Here is a 22,197-nt window from a genome sequence, read left to right as displayed (position 1 = left end):
CGACTAAAAGGAGACTACATAAAGGGTGATGTAAATGTAACTTAAATCTGATCTCTTAATGTTTGGACTATCAAATGTGGACGTTGCATAGAAAAACATTTCCCGTTCTTGTGCAAGTCCTACCATTTCATCAGACAGGCTGTCTCTGTGATAGGTTGGCTCAGACCCGATCTGTTGTTCAATGACCCCTCTGCTTGGCTGTTCCCAGCCAGTGTATATAGACACACACAGAGGGTCTAAAGTCTCTCAAATAGTCAGCTGTCAGTTGTCTGCACTGTTTGTCTGGATCATTATCATCCTCTGGATCGCTGAACAGACATATCATCTTCCTCCTTTCCTCCAGTTTGACAGTGGACTTGTAGCTGGTGAAGTGCCAGAGCTACATCTTCAAAATGCATCGGTTGGGGTCGAGGGGAGTGTTGCTGCTGCTGTGTTGTACGGCAGTATGTGTGTCTGGGATGAGGAGAGAGTACTTCCTCAGGATAGAGGAGGTGTCTTGGAACTACGCCCCAAGTGGGATGAACATCATTCAAAACCGCACACTTCAGGAGGATGAGTAAGTACATGCACAGTACATTGTCTTGATTGTGATCAAGTCAGTCAGTCCAGTCAGCTTTCCTGGAGTTTGTCCAAAGTAGGGATGCACCGATCCAACTTTTTCAGTCTCGATAGCGATAATTGGGCTCAGGGTATCGGCCGCGACCGAGTACCGATCCAATACCAGCTGTTTAATTAATAAGCTGTATGCCTCACTGTGTGGAAGTGACTGGGGTCATTCTTTTATGTGTAAATTAACATCAGGCTTGACTTAAACATTGCTTTCCTAACTTTGTAAAACAAAATGTAACAAATAAATTCATAGATATAAATGTACTGAATTGTTATTTATTATTAAAATAATAAATCGTACACCAGCAACGTGGTAGAAAAATCTTACACACAGAAATTGCAGTTCAAGTGTAAACCTTTTTAATGCAGCAACAAATCGGTCAAAACTTAAACAGGAATTCAAATTCCAGTATATAATGAATATAGTATATAAACATAGAATTTAATTGAACAGATCGGCCCCATTGTCACCGATATCCGATCAAACTATTTGCATCAGTATCGGCCCGATAACCGATCCGGTATCGGTGCATCCTTAGTCCAAAATGCAGCAGAAAGACTCCTGGTTGGTACCAAGAAAAGACCCCGTGCATTATTTATTTGTACTTTAAACCTCTCTGGTTAGCATGCTTTAAAACAACAACAACAACAACAACAACATCAACAACTGTACTCTTAAATAAATTGACTTGATTGAATACATTCAAAAACACACATGGATCTACTTGAATAGATCAGAGCCAAAGTAACGCCTGTGCTTTTCCTACAATCACAAATCAAAATGTCTGATGTGAACAGGCCTAATCATTAAGTTACTAGCTATATTTTTAAGCATCTACATTATGATTACTGTGTTGTTTTTCAGTATCTTTAGCGAGTTACAGAAATATTTGAACTGTAATCCATAATAATCCTCATTCTCTCTATCTGTAGAGAAGCCTCAGTGTTTTTAAAGAGAGGCCCCCAGCGTATCGGCTCCATCTACAAGAAGGCTGTGTACAAGCAGTACACCGACTCCTCCTACAGGACAGAGGTGCTGAAGGCGGACTGGTTGGGCTACCTGGGACCCCTGCTGATGGCCGAGGAGGGAGACACAGTGATCGTCCACCTGAAGAACACGGCAAACAGACCTTACAGCATCCACCCACATGGACTGAACTACACCAAGGGAAATGAGGGTGAGGAAGCCCTCCGACCGACGTTACTGTCTTTCAGAGGCTGTAGCAGGCTCAGTTTTAGAGCTGCCTACTGGTATCATGTGAACGTAGAAAACCTGCCATCATGTCAAGCTAGCTTGTCGGAAAGGAGGCTAAATACCGTTCAAAAGTTAGGCAAATTTTTGGTGAGAGAAAATCTCATGGCGATTTTCAAAGGGACCTCAAGATATCTAATGGTTCCCCTTTACAGACATGCCCACTTTATCATAATCATATGCAGTTCTGGGCAAAACCAGTTTTATGCATATGCATACTGGGGTCCCTTAACAGTCTTGGAATTGCATAAATTGGGTATCACTGTAAAGCTGAGGCTCTTGTAGATTCAATTGTATTCATGTGTGATGTTGTAGCCATTTCATTGAAGTGAGACCAGTTTTTGAAACTTGACCTCACTGTATAAAATGACCTGTTGTGACCTCTAAGATAATCACAATCTCATGAAACTTTACAGCCACAAACTAGAGACCTAGACCATTCAGAGGGTGTATGGCTTTCCTAGGTATACTGTCAATAAGGGGGTTTCAGAGCAGTTTACACAAAAGAAGTTGTTGCCTTTCAATTGCAGAAAAATGCAATTCCAGCATAAATCTCCAAATGTCAAAAGTTTTTGATACCAAATCACAGCATGGCTTTTTTCTATGCTGTTCCTCAAGGTCTTTGTGTCTTAATGTGGTATTTTGGAGGGATTATTGATCATTTGTATTTATTCTCGAGTGGTAAAAAATGGTTAAATTTGGCACCAAATCTGTGTAACAAATGGTATCAACCCAAAAATTGCTGCAACAACTTATGAGGCATGATAGAGCATGAGGATGGCCATCATATACTTCCATCATAATGTTCTTAGCCTTTATACACTTACACATTTTATTTTAACAAATGACTAGAACAACTTGACACACAGTGCTGAGCTGCATCTCAAATTATCTTCAGGTTCCCAGCTTTCAGATGATGTACACCACTTCTATGTGACATATACTGCTGACCTGCTATCTCCTCCTAAAGATCCTCTGCCCACCCTAAAAAAGACAAACGGGTCTGTGGTGGGTCTAATTGATGGGAAGACTTAACCGACTGATAAATGTGTGACTTTATGTGGTTATATGTGTCTCTGCAGGAGCCCTATACCCAGACGGTACTGGTCCAGAGCTGAAGCGTGACGACTCGGTGGCTACTGGTACAATAGTGACATATGAGTGGACCCTCCCAGAGAGCCACAGCCCAACAGCACAGGATGGCAACTGCATGACCAGATTCTACCACTCCCACGTCAGCCCACCAAAAGACATCAACTCAGGACTGATAGGACCCCTCATCGTCTGTAAGACAGGTACTGGAACCTTTTTAGCCTTATAGTATCCAGTGGTGGAACTAAGTAGATTCACTCAAGTGCTGCACTTAAGTGCTATTTTGAGGTACTTGTACTCTAATTTTCTGCTACTATATACTTCTACTGTACTACATTTCAGAGTATATATAAGTACTTCCCAATGATTAGTTCAATAATGCATTATTTGATAGTAAGAAGTTAATTGAAAAAATAGGTTTAAAGGACCTTTTAATAGGTTTCCCCTTCAGTACATGAATGCACACTATTCTAAAATGTTTTCTCCTCTCCTGTGTAGGAACTCTGGACTTACATGGAGACAGGTCAGGAGACTATCTGTACGCTCTGCTGTTCATGGTGTCAGACGAGAACTTCAGCTGGTATCTGGACGACAACATCAGGACGTACATTACGAATCCTGCCAGTGGCCTGAAGGAGGACGAAGATTTCATTGAGAGCAACAAAATGCACGGTGAGGGGGAGCGTCTTCGTCCACATACACGTACCCATACACAGTACATACATACAAATACAAATACCTTAACTCTGAGTGTGGATTGCAGGTATAAACGGTTTTCTGTACGGTAACCTGCCTGGACTAAGCATGTGCCAAGGCAACAAGATCCACTGGCATATGATTGGATTAGGCAATGAGGTAAATATTGTGTTATTATTATTATTATATACTAACCAGAATATCTGACGGTACAGGGTTTCTTTAAAATTGTTCTTATTATGATTAAGTTTTATGTCTCATATTTGAGACAATCTGATTTAAGAAACATAACCAACCAAAATTCAAAACATATAACTAGCCCTTTAATCTTTATAAATGGTTCATTATTGTCTGTTTTGTCTTTTTAACTACATTTAGAAAAGACCATTTGGAAAGTTCAGTCAGCCTGAGAGGGTCTAGATGTTGACAAAATGCTAAAGTATGCTAACAAGGCCATCGAGTCCCTGTCAATATACGTCTCACAGATACTGTTGTTCAAATTAAGTACTTTTTACATTTTCCAAATTTTTAAGGATGCAAGTTAAGTTTTCCCAATTTGTAGCTGAAAGTCTGTCGCAGTCTCTTTCACTAATGATCTTTAATAATTTGAGTTCAAAATGTCAAAAAGACACTTGTTCTCCAGTGTTCAACGTTAATGTTCTTGTTTTAACGTGCCTGGTCGGGCAAATGGGTACATTTTGACTTCCCCCTATACAAATTGTTTTCTTTATCAGTGGTTATCAAATAACAACAAAGACTAAAGTTAATCATCATGTTTTATCTGCCTTGCTGTCAAATTTGCGGCAAATTGTGCAATTCATGGTTGGACTTTTGCCCACATCCTCTAAAGCCACCTATCTGAAATCCTGTTTCCAGGACATTTGAAATGCTTGCTAGCAATTCAGCTCATAAACTTTGTCTTTACCCGATACCTGCCGCCATTATCTTGCGAGTGCCCGACCGGTACTGTGCATATGCAACTCAACAGAGATGAGAAGGAAACGAGGTGACTCCAAGTTTCAAGTTTAGTTTATTTATAGAGCATATTTAAAAATAACAAATTGACAAAGGTGCTGTATAGTGGTAAAACAACGATACAAAATATAAGAATGTTCACTTCTTATCTATTTCCTTTATCAGTTTAATTCTTTTTTAAGAAAAGTTGCTAGATTTACAATCCCGACGTGGCATTTTACTTGCAGCGGGCAAGCCATTGTTGAGCCCTGTTCTCCATCTACAGTTAGGCTACATTTTGCCTCTGTTGATAATGTGTTACTCTGTGCAAAAACAAAAGTCGATTGCTTGTATTTTAGTTATTTTTTTACTTTAGTTGCAGGGGTGCTAACTGGACTTACATCATGTCTTGGTGTTCGTTACAAGCACCTGGTCTAAATCCAGTTTAAATGTTTCTACAACAGGTGGACATCCATTCAGTTCATTTCCATGGCCAGATCCTGACCACTCAGAACCACCACACAGACACAGTCAGCCTTTTCCCCGCCTCCAGCACTACAGTTGAAATGGTGGCTGACAACCCCGGACACTGGCTGCTGACGTGCACCGTTAATGACCATTTGATGGGTGAGCTCACTTCCTCCATGTTTTGTCACCCAACTGGATGATTATTGAATTTGTTTAGTAATTGTTTGTGAGTTTTTGTTTTGTGTTTTTTTTTTTACCAGCTGGAATGCAGGCTATATTTGAGATCAAGAAGTGTTTCCCCAACGTCCATAAGCCCCGGCCACACGGTGAGCTCAGACCGTTCTTCATCGCTGCTGAAGAAGAAGTCTGGGACTACGCTCCTACGCCGCCTACTGAAGGGTAGGTTACTGTAAAAACACACACACTTTCACACACTTTCACAGAAATGGCCCGGGTTGGTTTTGATGTTTCTATAAGAGACCTGTTAATAATTTGTTCTTGTGTGTGTGTTTGTGTGTAGTGAAGCAGAAATGTTTGTAACCAGAAGTCGAAACCGTATTGGAAGCCGCTATAAGAAGGTTCGCTATGTGGAATACACTGACAACACCTTCATGACAAAGATGCTACGCAACCCTGAGGAGCAACACCTTGGAATTCTGGGTAATCCAGGCTGAACTGGGGTTGGAAAATCAGATATGGTCTGGAGGCAGAAATAAAGTCATATTAGTACAAACGCTGTTGTTAAATGAAAAATGTTATCGATGGTATTCCTATGTAACTAGCTAGTTTGTCTTGCTCCCCTAGCCACACATTTGTATTAGGACTGTAACCAACAATTATTTTCATCATCGATTCATCAGCAGATTATTTCAGATTTATTGGTTAAGAGTATGAAATGTCAGAAAACAATGAAACATGCACATCACAAGCTCCTAGACATCTTCAAATACCTTGTTGCTTGTTTAATCTAAACCCAAAGATATTCGGGTACAATGACAGAAAAAAAAAGAAACAGCTATTCGGGTGCCTTATCTTCTGACCTTCTAGCATCATCATTTTTGAAGGCATTAATGATTGCCTTTATTTATGCTGTGGACAGACTTCCTTCCTTGCTTTACCAGTTTCAACACAAATGTTCGAAATAGGTCGGCAGGATCTTCTTACCATGACAAGATATCTCCCAACAAAATGTCACCTAATAGTTAACTGTCCTAAATTTGTGCTTGTGTGCCTGTTTGTGTCCAATCACGTCTCCAGGTCCTGTGCTGCGAGCTGAGGAGAAGGACACTATCAGGGTGGTGTTTAAGAACAAAGCCAGCCGGCCTTACAGTATACAACCACATGGTGTTCAGTACAGTGTAGAACAGGATGGGACGCTCTACCACAATGAACTGGAAGGTTAATACAAGCACGCGCACTGTTATCAGTGTACTAGATTATACATGAAACACGTCCTCATCCTGTTTTATGTCTCTCCTCCCCTACACTTCTTCTCCTCAGAGTCCCATACAGCAAAGAAACTGCGGGAGCTAAGGAGGCAACCAAGTGAGTTAAAACCTGAATTACTACAGCACCATTGTAAGTTAGCCTGCATTAACGTTAGGGGTGTAAGAAATTATCGTTACACATGCGATATTATGTCTTGTGATACTGTATTGATTCTCAAAAACACTATCGATTTTTAATTAATTTAAGTGCAAATAATTGTGGCTGACAGTGGCTCAGATTGCACAAGTAGTGCTATAATGTTGGACTGTGATAAATGCAAATACAGATCCCACTGTTCTGATTTCATAAAAAAGTTAACCTCAGATTGTATGCATATAGTAGTGTGTTCTTTATACTATGACAGTTTTCCTAAAATTAGATAAAAAAATCACAGTATATCACCTTGCTTAGAGTATTGCAATACATTGAATCCCCTGTATGAAAACCCCTGTATCATGATACGTATTGTATCGCCAAATTCTTGCCAATACACAGCCCTAATTAACGTTATTATCATTATGATATTCTCAGTCTTTATATAAATCTATACAATCAGGAGTGGTGACCCCTCCCCCAGCTGCTCTGGTCAGACCTGGAACGGTGCACACCTACGAGTGGACGGTGCCATTGGGTGCCGGTCCGGTAGAAGGGGAGGCTGACTGTCTGTCCTATCTGTACTACTCTGGAGTGGACCCTGTTAAAGACACCAACTCTGGACTGGTTGGACCGCTCCTCGTCTGTCGACCTGGATCACTGAAAAAAGGAGTACAGGTGAGAAGAGAGTGTCCGAAACTAAACGTGTGTTTGATCAGGTCACATCTCACTGGTGTTTTCTGATTTGTGGGATATTTGCAGTACATGTGGTCCTAAATCTGATACATGTCTGGTTTGTGGTAAGAAGGATGGAGGACAGCTTCAATGAAGGTCTGCCATGAAGGGACACAGGAAACATATAGAAATAGGAAGTTGAATGAGGCCACAAACGCTGCGCCTTTAAAACTGAAATGTATTGATGAAACCACAATTTGACACCTCTCCTCTGCTCTGCTTTTGTGTCTCTTCTCCTCATGTAGAAAAACTATAACAAAGAGTTCCACCTCATGGCCACAATATTTGACGAGAACCTGAGCTGGTATCTGGACGACAACATTAGGCAGCTAACCATTGCTCCCACTACTGCCAACAAGGAGGATGAGGGCTTTATAGAAAGCAACAAGATGCATGGTGTGTATGGAGACTCACATTCACACACTTCACTCACAATTCATCACTGACAGCTCAGATCACTCATGAGATGTGAATTTGTCACGCTTAGCAAAAAAGTTTGATTTCTGTTTCTCTTATTTTTCCTTATCATATAGGAGCCTTTTCCTGAATAGCTTTATAATTTTTGAGATAATCACTGTTTTATTTCTGTGTCTCTCTCTTTTAGCCATCAATGGCTTTGTGTATAGGAACCTCCCAGGCCTGACCATGTGTAAGGGGGATAAAGTGACGTGGCACGTGTCAGGATTGGGTTCAGAGACGGACATCATCAGTCTTTACTTCCAGGGAAACCGCTTCATCTACCGCCAGAACAGACGAGACACCATCAGCGTCTTCCCTCATATATCACACACCGTCACCATGGAGCCAGACAGCATGGGTATACATCTCTCTCGCTCTCTCTCTCTCTCTCTCTCTCTCTATTTTTCTCATACACACACAATGTTACAACCTAGAAAAGGTTTGTTTTGATCACATAATTCAAACAGAGTGAGGATATAACAAGCTTAACATTTATGTGTGTGTGAACCAAACATATCCAGCCAAAGGTGTCTGGGCTCAATCCTTTAATTCTTTTGCTTGACTGTTTGGTAGAGCACATTTTGAGACATCTTATTGAAAAATGTGTTGAACGTTACTCAACCCGATTGAGCCATCTCTACGACTTGCTTTAGGTATGTTTTGCTAAAAAAAATCTAGATGTCGCATTGTCTTTAAATAGCATGCATTTTCAGTCTGCCTGCTTACAGGAAGTCTAGTTTCAGAGGCCTTACTGAACATAATTATGTAACTTGATAGTAATCTAATAAGGGGCAAATAATTTTCTAAAAACATGCTCTACCAAAATGGTTCAATTGTCCTTTTATGGCAAAGGTAGTAAAGCTAATGATGTAATTTAAATTGACTCTTTGCTATTAAATAAAATTGGTGTTATTATGATGCATTTAATGTTATTCCATTATATGTATTCTGAAATAATGAAATAAGTAGGATTTTTTTGCTGTCTAAAAACATGCTCGACCTAAAGCTTGAATTGCCCATTACTGGTAAAAGTAATGATGGTAAGATCATAATTAAATGATAATAATAATAATTTTATTAATATAAATTAACAATTAATTAGGTTTTCTGAAATAAAAAAAATGTATGAACATTCACAGTTTGTTAATAATATATTTAATGTTATTTTATTATATATTTGGTGAAAAAATTATCAGTTTGATTTTTCACCATTTCTGAGATGTTTTTAGCGTACTGTTAATATCTAGAATAAATACATGGAAAAAATACTTGTACTGGTATTACTACTAATTTTATGGTAACAAATTGACATAGGTTGGTGTACTAACCTATAACTAGCATAATAACAGTAAATGGTCTGTATTTTTCTTTTACCATGAAACGTCATCCCAGCCATTTGATTAGGCCTATATTAAAAGCCTGACATGTGGATAGTGTTTTTCCTGCACATTTGATGTCTGTGTGTGTTTCAGGTCAGTTTGAAGTGGCGTCCGCCACAGTGAATCATTACCGTGGTGGGATGAGAGCCAACTACACGGTAAATAAGTGCAGCGTGTTTCAACGTCAGGGTGAGATTATGCTCCACTCAAAAACCTACTACATCGCCGCCATGGAAATGGACTGGGACTACTCTCCAAACCGCACCTGGGAGGCTGAGATGTTCCGCGGTCTGGAAAAGTACGGTACCACCTGCAAACCAATTTTTTTTTCCTAGGATGTGAAGGAACTGGCCTTCTACCTCCAAGAGGTCAAGGCCCAGTTATGTGTTAGTTAATCTTGTGTGACAAAGAGAATTTCCAAACAGATGAGTTAAAGCATAATGATTCAATTTATTCCGAACAATCAATGTTGCATAAGTAAAATAAAAGAGTTTACAGATATCTGGATCCAATCAACGTGTCCCTGACAACATACAGTGCATGGGTCAGTTCGCGAAGTCTGAATCCCGAGCTATCCCTGATCCAGTCTATTCATGGTTTACACAATAGTAATATTCATGAGATTATGGCACGTGATGTCTTTGCTGCATATCTTCTTCTTTGTTATCTCCTTCTGACTCCTTTCTCTCTTTGACCTTGCAAAAAGAACAGAACGTGCATCCTCCCTGTCCTCGCAAACACTTCATGCACAACAAATCCAACAATCAGGTTATTTCAGGTCATTGTAAGCACTTTTGTACATAATAAATCCAACAGATGGCAAAGACCCGCCCTACTCTGTCTCTGATTGGGTAGTTCTTGCTCCCTTCGTTGGTTGGGTTGTTAAGGTTTAGGCATGAGGAGTGAAATTGGTTAGGGTTAGGCTAAGAATATTAGGGTGAGCCATTCAGAAGCAAAGTAGGGCAGGTCATGCCTTCGCCATCCTAGGAAAAAAATATCGCCACCTGCACATGAACAGCATGAAAATGTACAGAATATCAGTGGAAAAAAATTGGTGGCAAAATTGGCCTCTATTTTTCTTGTCAACGAATTTCATGAAAAGACCAAAAGCAACAATGATACTAACAAGTATTGCCTGTAGTATTGTGATCAACGTATTGATGTATGTTAGACCTCCATTTTCGCCGAAAAACTATTAAAAACACATCAATGAGCCACACTGTTGCTCTGCAGGATGACATGTTCCTTCATTACCATGAAAACACACACGTACTTTATTTTGAGTCAACACCGGCCTACAGTTGTAAATACTCATTAGAGCACCAAATGGGGATTAATCCGCAGCTATTAATGGTCCCCAACAAGTTATCTACTCCTGTTTGAGTAACGTTTTCTAAAACTTCAGTTCCCAGCTGTTTTAGAAAATGAGCCTCTTGAAAATTAAAATATTTATTGGAGACCTGTTTTTTAAAGGTCTTGAGAAGGAACCAAAGTGACTGAGAGGTGGACTAACACGTTGTTGGTTTTGATGTTTTCATGGGCTTTGTTGACAATAAGTAAAATAGACTGTAGAAAACCACCAGTCTTATCCTTTAAATCTAGCTTTGTAGTTAAAAAAAAGAGAAAGAAATCCTCTCTGCTCAGTTATTCATGTCGAGATATAAATATATCACATCTTATGTCATTTAAAATATTTATGTTTTTTTGTATTGTTTGATAACCAAAGAGACAAACACAGATTCATGCACAAATATATGTATATGCAAATGGAAGTGCATGCTCAAACACATCCACATGAGGTGGTAAACACACACACACACACACACACACACACACACGCACACACACACACACACCGAGCCTCACTTATAAAATAAGCTCTAATCTCTCTCCTTCTGCAGCCCTGCTCCAGTCTTCCTGGACCAGCAGGGTGGGTTTATAGGCTCCCGTTACAAGAAGGTGGTCTACCGCCAGTTCACCAATAACAAGTTTGTCAAGCAGGTGGAAAGAACAGCCGATATGGAACACCTCGGCATTATGGGTAGGCTTTCAGGGCAGCAGAAATGCACAAACTGTGATTGTAAATGAAAAGCCACAAATAATATACAGTCTGTACATTATGGATTTATGTTCCAGCCTGATTGGTCTTGTAATTCAAACACTTTCCCTTTCTTCCAGGTCCAATGATTCACGCTGATGTGGGAGACAAAGTGACGGTGGTTTTTAAAAACATGGCGACCAGGCCTTATTCTATCCACGCCCATGGAGTCAAGACAGACACCCCGGATGTTCATATCACCCCTGCAGGTAGAGACGGGCAGAATATCAGCTGACAGGGAGGCAGACAATCAAGAAACATTGGAAATAGAAAATTCCAAAATGCTTAATTTTAGATGTGGTTTTATTTAAAGGGGCTATGGATAACATTGATAACATTCAGCCACTAGATGTCGCATTCTCCCTCCTCCGTTCCATCGTATTTCCTTCACACCAAGTGGTTCCACGACCTACATATTTTATGGTCAACTAAGACAGACAGTCATGTCAAGTGATGAATCTTGTGATGAAGTTTGTTCCAGCCGGTGGGTGGTGCTTGGTTTTGGCTAGAATGTTTTCAACATGACGGACGGGTCACAGACTTTATCACTTTATTATAACAACACATAGCAACTCATAACAACACATAACAACTCATAGCAACACATAACACATAGCAACTCTTATGGTGCTTTCAAATTAAACCCGTGAAATCTTGCAAATGCTATTAGGAGCTCAGGAAGACACGGAGGAACGTGATTTATTTTCACAGATTATCTTGTCTTATTGTCTCTTGCATTACTGTCAGGACACAGTGACCGTTTTATAAAAATAATTTTTATCATATTTGCTCAAAGTTACCGACTGCAGCTTTAATACAGCATGGGATCAATTCCTTGAAAAAATGTCTTTCCCAGGTGAGACTCACTCCTACCACTGGTATGTTACAAAGAATACAGGACCAACCCCAGAGCAGGAGGATTGCTCTGTGTCAGCATACTACTCCACTGCTGATGTTTCCAAGGTACGCTAATACACGCACACACACACACACACACACACACACACACACACACACACACAAGCATTCACACACTTATGTTGTCTTCCTGCTTATAACAGGACCTGTACAGCGGTCTGATAGGTCCTTTGGTGATCTGTCGCCGTAGCTGGGGCAGGTGAGTGTTTCTGCTTCTGTAAATTAATACAGAACCACCCAAACTAGTTAATATTTACTTATTTCATGCAATATATATACAGCGAGCTTGTGTGATTTCCAGATGTAATAATGCAGGTAGATGAATTTTTGTTCTGCATCATACAACAACATAATTAAACTGTGTTGCTTCCAGGAGTCTTGGTTTGAAGAAGGAAGTAGAAGAGTTTGCGCTGCTTTTCCTGGTTTTTGATGAGAATGAAAGCTGGTAAGTAGAGTCTAACCTTAGAACTGACTATTAACCTTTTAGACCTTTAGTAGTTAGTATATTTAAATGCAAAAACAGATTCCCTCTACTTCATAGTATCTAGCAATGCAAATGTAGTTTTGGTTTTATATTCTGAGGTTTGGAGATAGAATGAAACTTATGCCGCCACCACAATACGATGGAATTGAATGGAATTTCGATTGTGAATAAAAACACTATACATTTGAAATACTGAATACTTGTAACTAGCCTTTCTAGAAATATTCTCACAGATAATCAGAATAATCCACAGACCTTACTGTCAACATTTTCCACTGGGAGTATTTCATCATTAGAATTAGTTCAACATTCCCACCTCAATCACCCTTAATCCCGCTTTGACATTATGTCAACCTCGTAGCCCTCATTTATCTCATCACTGTCTGAATACATCAGACTGTCTGTGGTGTTTATATCTTTCTGCAGCAATGCCAGGAAGATAACCCGCTGTATATTTAATGTACAATATTTGTTAAACTATTACTGTTATTATTCCAGGTATCTGGATGAAAATATCAGGACCCACATCAGGAACCCTCGCACAAACTTGAAGGATGATGAAACCTTTATAGAGAGCAACAAGATGCACTGTGAGATAAACATACACACAAAATGAACTGCATCATTTTGACAGATGGAATGATATTTTTGTTGCTTTGTCTAGACATCCAACATTCCTTAATGTTTTTCCAATATGTATGTTTGTGTGTTTTTCTGTGTATGCAGCCATTAATGGTTTTATGTATGGAAATCTGAATGGTTTGACCATGGAGGTGGGTGATAAGGTGTACTGGTACCTGATGGGAATGGGCAACGAAGTGGACATACACACCGCTCACTGGCATGGACACAGTGTGGAATATAAGGTATACAAAATATACAAACATGCAAGGCACACCTTCACAATCACACACTATACAAACTTGATACATACAAATACCAACTCTTCTATTATTTCTCTCCAGCTGGGTGGAGGTCCTCATCGTACTGACGTGTATGAGCTGTTTCCAGCCACCTTCCAGGTAAAACCTCAGAACATCCTGACTAGGCTTCTGCTGATTTTATTTGCCTTTTGCAACATTAAAGGTGCAGCATGCTGCATTTTAAAAGTTGTTATTCACCATCAATTGGATTGTAAATTGTTCATCATAACAAGTAATCTCCTCAAAAGATATTTTCCTAAATCAGGTCAGAAAAAATATGCAAATGAGAAGTAGAAACGATAAAATACATCAGATGGACTTTCAAAAACAGGTGGCAACTGAGAAAACAACAAATGTTGTTAAAATGATCATGCTACACTTGTGACTATTACATTATATCAAGCTTGAATATTAAGTCTTCCTTTGCCAATCCTACCATCTTTAACAGCAGATAAATATTATATAATATTTAGGGCTGTCAATCGATACAAATATTTAATTGCATGATTGTCCATGATTAATCGCACATATTTATCTTTTCAAAATGTACCTTAAAGGGAGATTTGTCAAGTATTTAAGACTCTTATCAACATGGGAGTGGGCAAATGAAGAAAATTGCTTTATGGTATATATATATATGATATCTTCTCTTTAGCTTTAAAACTGAGCCCGCTACAACCTATGAAAGGTCGATTGCATTAATGCGTTAAAGAAATTAGTGGCGTTAAAACAAATTTGCGTTAACACGTTATTATTGCGTTGGCATTGACAGCCCTAATAATATTATATTATATTATATATCTAGTTAAAATGAGAACATTTTGCATCAGTGAGTTATAGGGAAACTAGACTCTATCTGTTGACTTGACACTGTGGTCAAACATCAATAAAAAAATGAAACTTGTGAATCACGTGGTGTTCCCGTCTTTTTCCTCTTTAGACAGTAAAGATGCGTCCTCAGTATCCTGGTACCTGGCTGCTCCACTGTCATGTCATCGACCACATTAAAGCTGGCATGGAGGCCATGTATACTGTTACTGAGAAAGGTAAGGAAACTAATTGGACAGGGAGACAAAGTCAGACTAAGTGGAATAGTAATGCAGGATAATGAGGATGCTGTGCAGGGAATAACATGTTTGTTTCTCTTCAACAGCAAAGAAGACGGGAATCTTTGGCTGAACAGTTGAGGAAAAAGGGATCCACAAAGAAGACCGCAGAGACAAGCTAGAATTAGATTTCAGGACCCAATTCACTAAACGCTCTTTGTGAATTAATATGAACAGTTACTTGTGCAAAGCCGAGATAATTACAGCTCAGAATAAAACATCACATCTCAGGTCATTTTATATAAAAATGTGCATTTTTTCAAATTCTCTAACTGCTTTGATGTTTACCAAATGACACTGAATACTGTAAGAATACCGACAAATAAATAAAGATTAGTGAAACAGTTAAATTTAACAGTTTAATGTGACTATGTGGCCTGTAATGACAGAAGTCAGGCAGCAGGGGGCACTATAGCCTGACAGTACATTATCATTGCATTGTGTATTGAAACAGAAATCATTTGTCACACTAGTGAACTAACATGTCTGTAGGGGAAATCTGCATCCTCCGGAAGAGCCTCTGACTGATTACAGTCAGGTAGGGATGTACTGATCAAGTCATTTGGCTCTGACCTCTTTGGTGCTCTAGGCAAGATTTTAGCTGGTGCCCCCTTGCATCGCAACCAATTACACAACCATTCATTGTGTTCATACACTCACTCAGAAACGGCTCAGCTTTATGTCTTTGAGATTAAGCTATGCACATCACACTTGTAAGAAAAACTGTTTCTCAAAATTATGTTGTAGGTTATTCCCCAAACACCTGAATAGTTTTTCCAACTTTCCCTAATGACTTTGGGTGCAACTGATGTTAACTCCAGCTATTAGTTATTAGTGTGATGCTGCGGACAACTCAGAAAATAGGGCCTATTTAACAGGCTACATAGATATGTTGTTGTGTGCTTTTTTGTAATATATAAAAGTAATAGTATTAGTAAAAAATATAAAAAATTTAAATTTTTATATTTTTTTATTTCTTTTATTATTTTCTCATTTGGGGTGCCCCTAGCATTCGCCTATACTGCCTATACTTAGGGCCGGCTCTGCCCAGAAATAACACATTTTAGGCTCGGCTCAATTCAGCCAGTTTCAGTAGTGAAGGCCGTACCAATGAATGAGTGCTACCAGAGATTTCAGTGAGATCTTTTCAAATAGCATGAGTTCATTCATGTGTAGCATCATTTGTAAGTCAAAAACCCTTGTGGGCTGATCAACGCGTTACTGACAAAGTCAGCTGTAATTGTTCTCTAGAGGTCTCATGCTTGGAGAAGGGTTAAAAAACTGAGGAATTAAACAAATGTTAGCTCAGTCATGGTTTGGTTTCTCAGGCTTGTACAAGTGAAAGCTCATAAAAGCCACCAAAAAACCTGCTATCAGGGTAATACGTTGATCATACTTTGACACAAGCAAAGGTTCAGTCTGGGCTGCCAGTGGGTGGCAGTATCATCACTTTAATGGACTCAGGAATTTAGCAGCGGTAGCAGTCTGTGACCTGCAAGGCTGGATCACTACAGTCACACAGACCAGTGTGAAGCAGCTCAGATATCGCTGACACGTGTGTCTGTCTGTAGCTGCTGGAGTGTGTCTGTGTTTTATGCAGGGACTTTCTACAAACATGGTACACTTCTAGCATACACTGTATGGATGCAGGCTGATGTCACTGCGAACAAGGCAGTTTGGATCCACAAACACCTCAGAGGCTTCAAGGTGATGCAACTATGAGCCTTTGAGCTTGTCAGTGCCCCATAGAGGGACCTTGGGAGGGGGGTTGGTTCCACTAGGAGCAGTAAGTTCGAGAGCACTGATGAGAAATTGAACCACTTCAATCGCTCCTACCTCCCGTCTGAGTGCCACGTATCCTACAAAGCCTGTGAGCGGTGTCACGATGAAAGTGCTCGACAATGCTGTTTAGTATTCTGGAAATAATTCCATAAATAGAAGATGCAATGAGTCACTTTAGATCAGATAAAAGCTTCAAATGCATTTTAAAAATAAATACGCAGTTTGACAGGCTTGTGAGGAGCCACTTTATCCTGATTTTGCCCTTTTCCATTGTTCAAAGGGATCTGAGATTGTGAGGATTAGCTATCATCACCAAACACACACACTCACTGAACAGAGTGCAGATCAGTGTCTAAGCAGCCACCTGCAGTCCTCCATTAGCTGGCAAGGAAATGGAATTTAAAGGATTCAGACCATGAAATGTGGCCAATAAAGTCGGCTCGAATCTAAACCTGTACCGAATCTCAATGATGCGGCAACAGCTCTGTCACATTCAACTAATGAAACTTTGCCTGACACTCGCTCTCACTCAACTACGGTGGCTTTACCCAATTTTGTAAGATTTGTAAACAACAAAATACAAAGTATGAAAGCCATGCTGGCAACATGTGAGGCTGTCACGTTCATACTGTACACGCCCGAAAACAAAACTGTTGCATGGATGTTAGATGGACAGCTTCAAGTTTGGCTTGAGGTTGTCACCAGAGGTAAGATTATGTTACCCAAATAAAATGGGTTTATTATCTGTAAATTGGCCATGTTAAGACCAGCTGCATGGCCTCAGGTGGGCCTCAGGTGGGCCTGGGTCCACCCACTCAATCAGAAGGTTTATTTTTTGCTGGATCATCCAGTGAATAGCAGTCAGCGCTGTTTCAATTATCTGACTATGGCCATAAAACAGTTCCTGCAACTTTTTGTAGTCAATATCCAAAACTAAATGATTAGAAATTTGTTTAATGACATCTCATACCCTATAGTATCTTATAGAAACTCAATTTCACAAATCTATTTGAAAAGATCTATTCACATGTTACAAACCTATTCCCCATAACTCCCAAAGCAAAAGAATTGTGTATTTTGTGATGATACTGAAACTATGGATCATTTATTAATCCAGTGTATGTATTCAGAAGCTTTATGGCTTGGTTTACATGGCTTTGCCTGTAGGTCTTTCAAATTGGAAAATGTTTTAAAAATGACATTGTTTATGGACTCATCATGGACAATAGCAAAGATGACTTTCTGGTTAATAACATTCAGAATCTTCATCTTCCTTTGTATAAAACATCCACTGGTCAGTTTTCCATCAAATGTCGTGGAGTTATATTAGGGAATGAAAATATCCATTTAGCGGAAAAACATTTGATTTGGAAAAAAATGATCACTCTTAGAAACTGTAAAAATGGCAATTACTCCTGCTTCTTTGTATTTTTTTTATTGGTTTGAACTTTACTCCGACCCTTTATATTTTTATATGTGAAATGTTTTGAACACTAATATTAAAATTGTACTGGTGATTTTTTGTCATGGTAATATTTACTATGTCCTTTGGTTGTGGTTTTTATATAAGGTTTCTACCACAAACCTTACACATATTTTACATTCCTTTCATGTGAATTGTATTTTACTGTTTTTTTTATATGATATAACATTCTGATTCTTGGGAAATTGTATTGACATAAATCCAAGTATATGAAAGTGAGTTTCTTTCTTATTTGAAAACTGTGGAAGTTTTTATTGGATAATAAAGTCCAAAAAAAACTTCCATAGAAATAGATGCACAAATGTGTAGATATCACTTTACATGTAAACCTTAAAATACATATTTACAGAGTAAGGTATGTGTATTTGCAAATCGCCCTTTATTTTTGTGGAGGTGACTTTACACAACATAAATACAAAAATACGTTTGTGGATAGTGAAATATTTGCAGATCATGGTACACATTTGTGGAATGTCTTCTGTGGATTACAACTAATAAAGTCCAATAAAAACTTCCATAGAAAACCCTTAAAGTAATGAAAATGCATTGGATTTTTTTTTTTGCATAATATAAGGATTTACAAAAAAAAAAAGCCCAAACTTTCTTGATTTTTGCTTCTTGTTTAGGCCACCTGATAGGTCAGATGTTTTGAGTGGCAGTGCTTTTAGCAAATGGCAGGTAGGGAGCAGCTCCTCCTCTTTCACTCAGTGCTCAGCTGGTGTCTCTCCTCTGATTGCACATGGTGGTGACTGTTGAAATCAGGAACAGAAAGCTTTGAATTTTACTTTTTAACAGTTTTAAATAAATTCTCCTGTGTTTATATCTACGTCAATAAGTTACATAAAAGTTCCTACTATGCATTCCAGTTGAAAGTCACCAGGTAACCGAAACAGGTCTGTGCATTGAGGAGCAGAAGCCTGAGGAGGAGCAGGAGGAAGAAGTTCAGCCATGATTCTCAACCAAAGACCTCCAGTTTCTCCTCAACAAAGTGCCAAGTAAATAACTTAATGTATGCTCTCATCACCCTCAGCTGTAGGCCTACTGGTGAAAGAAAGACTCCTTTCAACAGGGCCTCATATCAGACTGGACTCTCCTTTCAAAGAGACTATGATGAAGTCATTTCAGTGTGTCGTCCCCTGCTGCCATCAAAAGTAAGCCGATTTAATTGGATTTGATGTTGATTGCTGCCAGCTGTGTTTGTGTGTGAATATGTGGCCTCTGTGCCAGGTTATGTGATGCTGTTAATATTTGTTTTATTGGATCTGAATCTGAATATGTGGAGGCCTACCTGTACACAGAGAGGCTACCAGGAATTTGACTGGTTATTTTGCTTTCATTGTACATATGGAACTAGAAATGCAGCTAAAAACAAGGTCATATATATATATATATATATATGTGTGTGTGTGTGTGTGTATAATACAATAAGGAACAATACAATATAATGTGTCTGGCTGTTTCTGTAAATTGTAAACAATAATACAATAGTATTATGGTGCAGAGTGCAAATATGCTATAATAACAGGTTGCTTTATATACACAATGTAGGTGGATATATACAGTATGCATGTAGGCCTATACATGTCAGCTGCCTTGATGATGATGGTGGTGGTGGTGGTGTAAGGCTTGTATGATTGGTTATGTGTTTCAGCTGTGTGTGGCTGCCATGCCCAGCTATGTTACAGTGTATTTTTCATGTTAATACAGGGTGCTCTATGATCCATACGCTTGATTCATGATGCTGTGTGAATATGTGGCCCCTGTGCCATCTGGCTATGTGATGCTGTTAATGTTTGTTTTGTTGGATCAGAATCTGAATCCGCTTGATTGTCCAGGTATGAGGAGGCCTACACATAGAGATTACCAGGAATTTGACTGGTTGTTTTGCTCTAATTGTACATATTGAAATAGAAATCGAGGCTAAAAACAAGGAACAATACAATATACGATGTCAGGCTATTTCTGTACATTGTAAACAATAATACAGTAGTGTAATAGTGCAGAGTGCAAATATGCTGGAACAAATATTGAATGATTAATGTAACAGGTTGCTTTATATACACGACGTAGGTGGATATGTACAGTATGCATGTAGGCCTATACATGTCAGGTGCCTGTATTACCTCTGATGATGATGATGATGATGATGGTGGTGGTGTGTAAGGCTTGTATGATTAAACCGTGGTGCATTTAGGCAATTATAGTTGTAATGGCCTATTTTGGTTATGTGTTTCAGAAAATATTAAGTAGAAGTTTGGTCTTGGATGGGCTAGGCCCACCTGATTTTCTCTGTGCCCACCCACACTGTGATTTCTGCCTACGCCACTGGTTAAGACATCTCAGACTCAGCTTGGTAGGCAGGGGCGGCTGTGGCTCAGAGGTACAGCGGGTCGTCCACTAATCGGTAGATAGGCGGTTCCTCCACTGTCCTTGAGCAAGATACTGAACCATAAATTGCTCCTGAAGGCTGTGCCATCCGTATGTGAATGATACATATTAACTGTAAAAGCAGCAGCATCTAACCATAAAGCAGGTATTCAGTCTGTGTATATATGTAGGACTGTCCTTCGCATATCTCGATAACCGTTCATCAAGTCAACTTCACACTTGGCGGGTAAAAGCAGCCATACTACGGCTCTCAACAATGCTGCAAGCAGAACTTCTGGCGGCCGAGCAATCGGCCCGTTCTAGACGGGCACTGCACTAGTATGATCAATTAATCAGTGATCAGTTTGATTGGCAAAATACACAGTTTCTGCTTCAATCTTCATGACCCTCTTGTTTCACGCATATTAGAGCGCCAGACTTCCACTGGTTTGTGGGAAGTGCGGCTTCAGGCAGCCAATAAGAGAGACAGTCTAGCTCTCAATGGGATAACAGGATGTGAACCCTCATATGCTTAAACCAATGCTTGCAACCTGAGTTACCACCTTTAGTTCAGGCTGAATCAGTACAAATTGCACCCTAAGCTATGAGAAACTTACCGTTTCATTGTGGATTTAAAGGTATGCAATCAGCTCCCGTGAGTGCTCATTATGTGCATGCTATGGTACATCTGTACAAGTGTATGCAATCTGTGCATCTATTTTTTGAGTGTGTGTGTGATTACATTGAGGTGTTTCTATGGTCTATAGTGGGTTGCTTTCCGACTGCCAGTATAAGGCCCTGAAAAAGCCCTGTTAGTGTGCTGCGGAAACAAATGCTCGTTCTGGCTCTGCCTGGACAGAGGGCCTATTAGGACTGATCGCCTGCGACATCAGCATGTTGGAAGCAGATGGCTGGTGGTGCCTGCAGTCGTATCTCTCTCCCACACCAGGCTCTCTGGGCAGATTCGACATAAGCTTAATTAATGATTTGATAACTGCAGAGGCGTTAAAAGGAGCACGGAGACGGGCGTGAATTCCAAATGTAAGAGCTAAACTGGCTGGTAATACGATGTGAAGGGATTTCGTACCACATGCTCTCTCTGTGTCTCACACACTTACTCAAAACTGGCCCAGTGTGAGCTCTCCAGCATGCTGCGAGTAAGATAGAAGTTGCAGATCTAAGAACTAAACAAAGCAGATGTTTTCTGAAGGCTGTGCTCCCTGTGAGCGTTCACACTACAGGGAGCAGCCGCTTGTGCTGAACTCTATAGATGTAGTCACCCATGTGTAAGATATGCAAGTCTATTTGGATGATTTCAGTAGTTTGGAGTTTGTTAGTCGAGAGAGATTTTTGTGTTTTTGCTCTTGCTTTTTTCACTGGTTTGAAGTGGGAAGGGCTCAGTGGGGGAAAAGATGACGTCAGGTATTTCCATGCACCAATCAGAATTTTGTGGCAGTTGAATCAAAATGTGATGACAGTTGTGGGATTGTTTTCTCATGCTAGCAGCACATTCAATCAAACCACACCCACACAGTGTCGATAGAGCAGATAAACCTTGATTAAGCAGAGTTTTTGAGTTTTACAATTGTGAACAATTTAACTTAAATTAACTTTAATTTTTGCTTATTTAGTCATGAATATAATGTTATAGAGAAACACGTACAATTTAGGCAGAAAAAGGAGAAACTAGCAAAAGTACAATAGTACACAAGTGTGCGCACATGCAGCAGTGGGCAACCTCCGGGTCTGAGAAGTGAAGCCAATGCGGAAGTGCCTTAAACCTGCATTCTTTCTAATAGCCAGCAGGGGGC

At 39.6% G+C, this 22,197-nt stretch overlaps 1 protein-coding gene and 1 long non-coding RNA gene across 2 annotated transcripts; one reads left to right on the top strand and one right to left on the bottom strand.

Annotated features, from left to right (window-relative positions):
* Positions 1-392: 392 nt before the first annotated feature.
* On the top strand, positions 393-15,104 carry LOC119488571 (ceruloplasmin). The gene is made up of 24 exons (XM_037770349.1): positions 393-556; positions 1,543-1,787; positions 2,944-3,156; positions 3,452-3,625; positions 3,717-3,808; positions 5,068-5,230; positions 5,332-5,470; positions 5,592-5,731; positions 6,329-6,469; positions 6,572-6,616; positions 7,116-7,330; positions 7,633-7,783; positions 7,992-8,204; positions 9,319-9,523; positions 11,127-11,266; positions 11,404-11,532; positions 12,180-12,286; positions 12,385-12,440; positions 12,615-12,686; positions 13,224-13,315; positions 13,452-13,591; positions 13,691-13,747; positions 14,589-14,694; positions 14,802-15,104. The coding sequence occupies exons 1-24, from the start codon at positions 393-395 to the stop codon at positions 14,825-14,827; spliced, it is 3,225 nt and encodes a 1,074-aa protein (XP_037626277.1). The 3' UTR covers positions 14,828-15,104.
* On the bottom strand, positions 12,222-21,919 carry LOC119488574. Its single transcript, XR_005206986.1, has 3 exons — positions 21,908-21,919; positions 16,850-16,865; positions 12,222-12,357 (listed from the first exon to the last, which is right to left on the bottom strand). It is a non-coding gene; the product is annotated as an uncharacterized LOC119488574 (long non-coding RNA).
* Positions 21,920-22,197: the final 278 nt, after the last annotated feature.

This window comes from Sebastes umbrosus, chromosome 5, assembly GCF_015220745.1.
Source record: "Sebastes umbrosus isolate fSebUmb1 chromosome 5, fSebUmb1.pri, whole genome shotgun sequence".
In the NCBI taxonomy this organism is placed as follows: Eukaryota; Metazoa; Chordata; class Actinopteri; order Perciformes; family Sebastidae; genus Sebastes; species Sebastes umbrosus.
The sequence above is the reverse complement of the archived record's forward strand: the minus strand, read 5'-3'. Positions and strand labels throughout refer to the sequence as shown.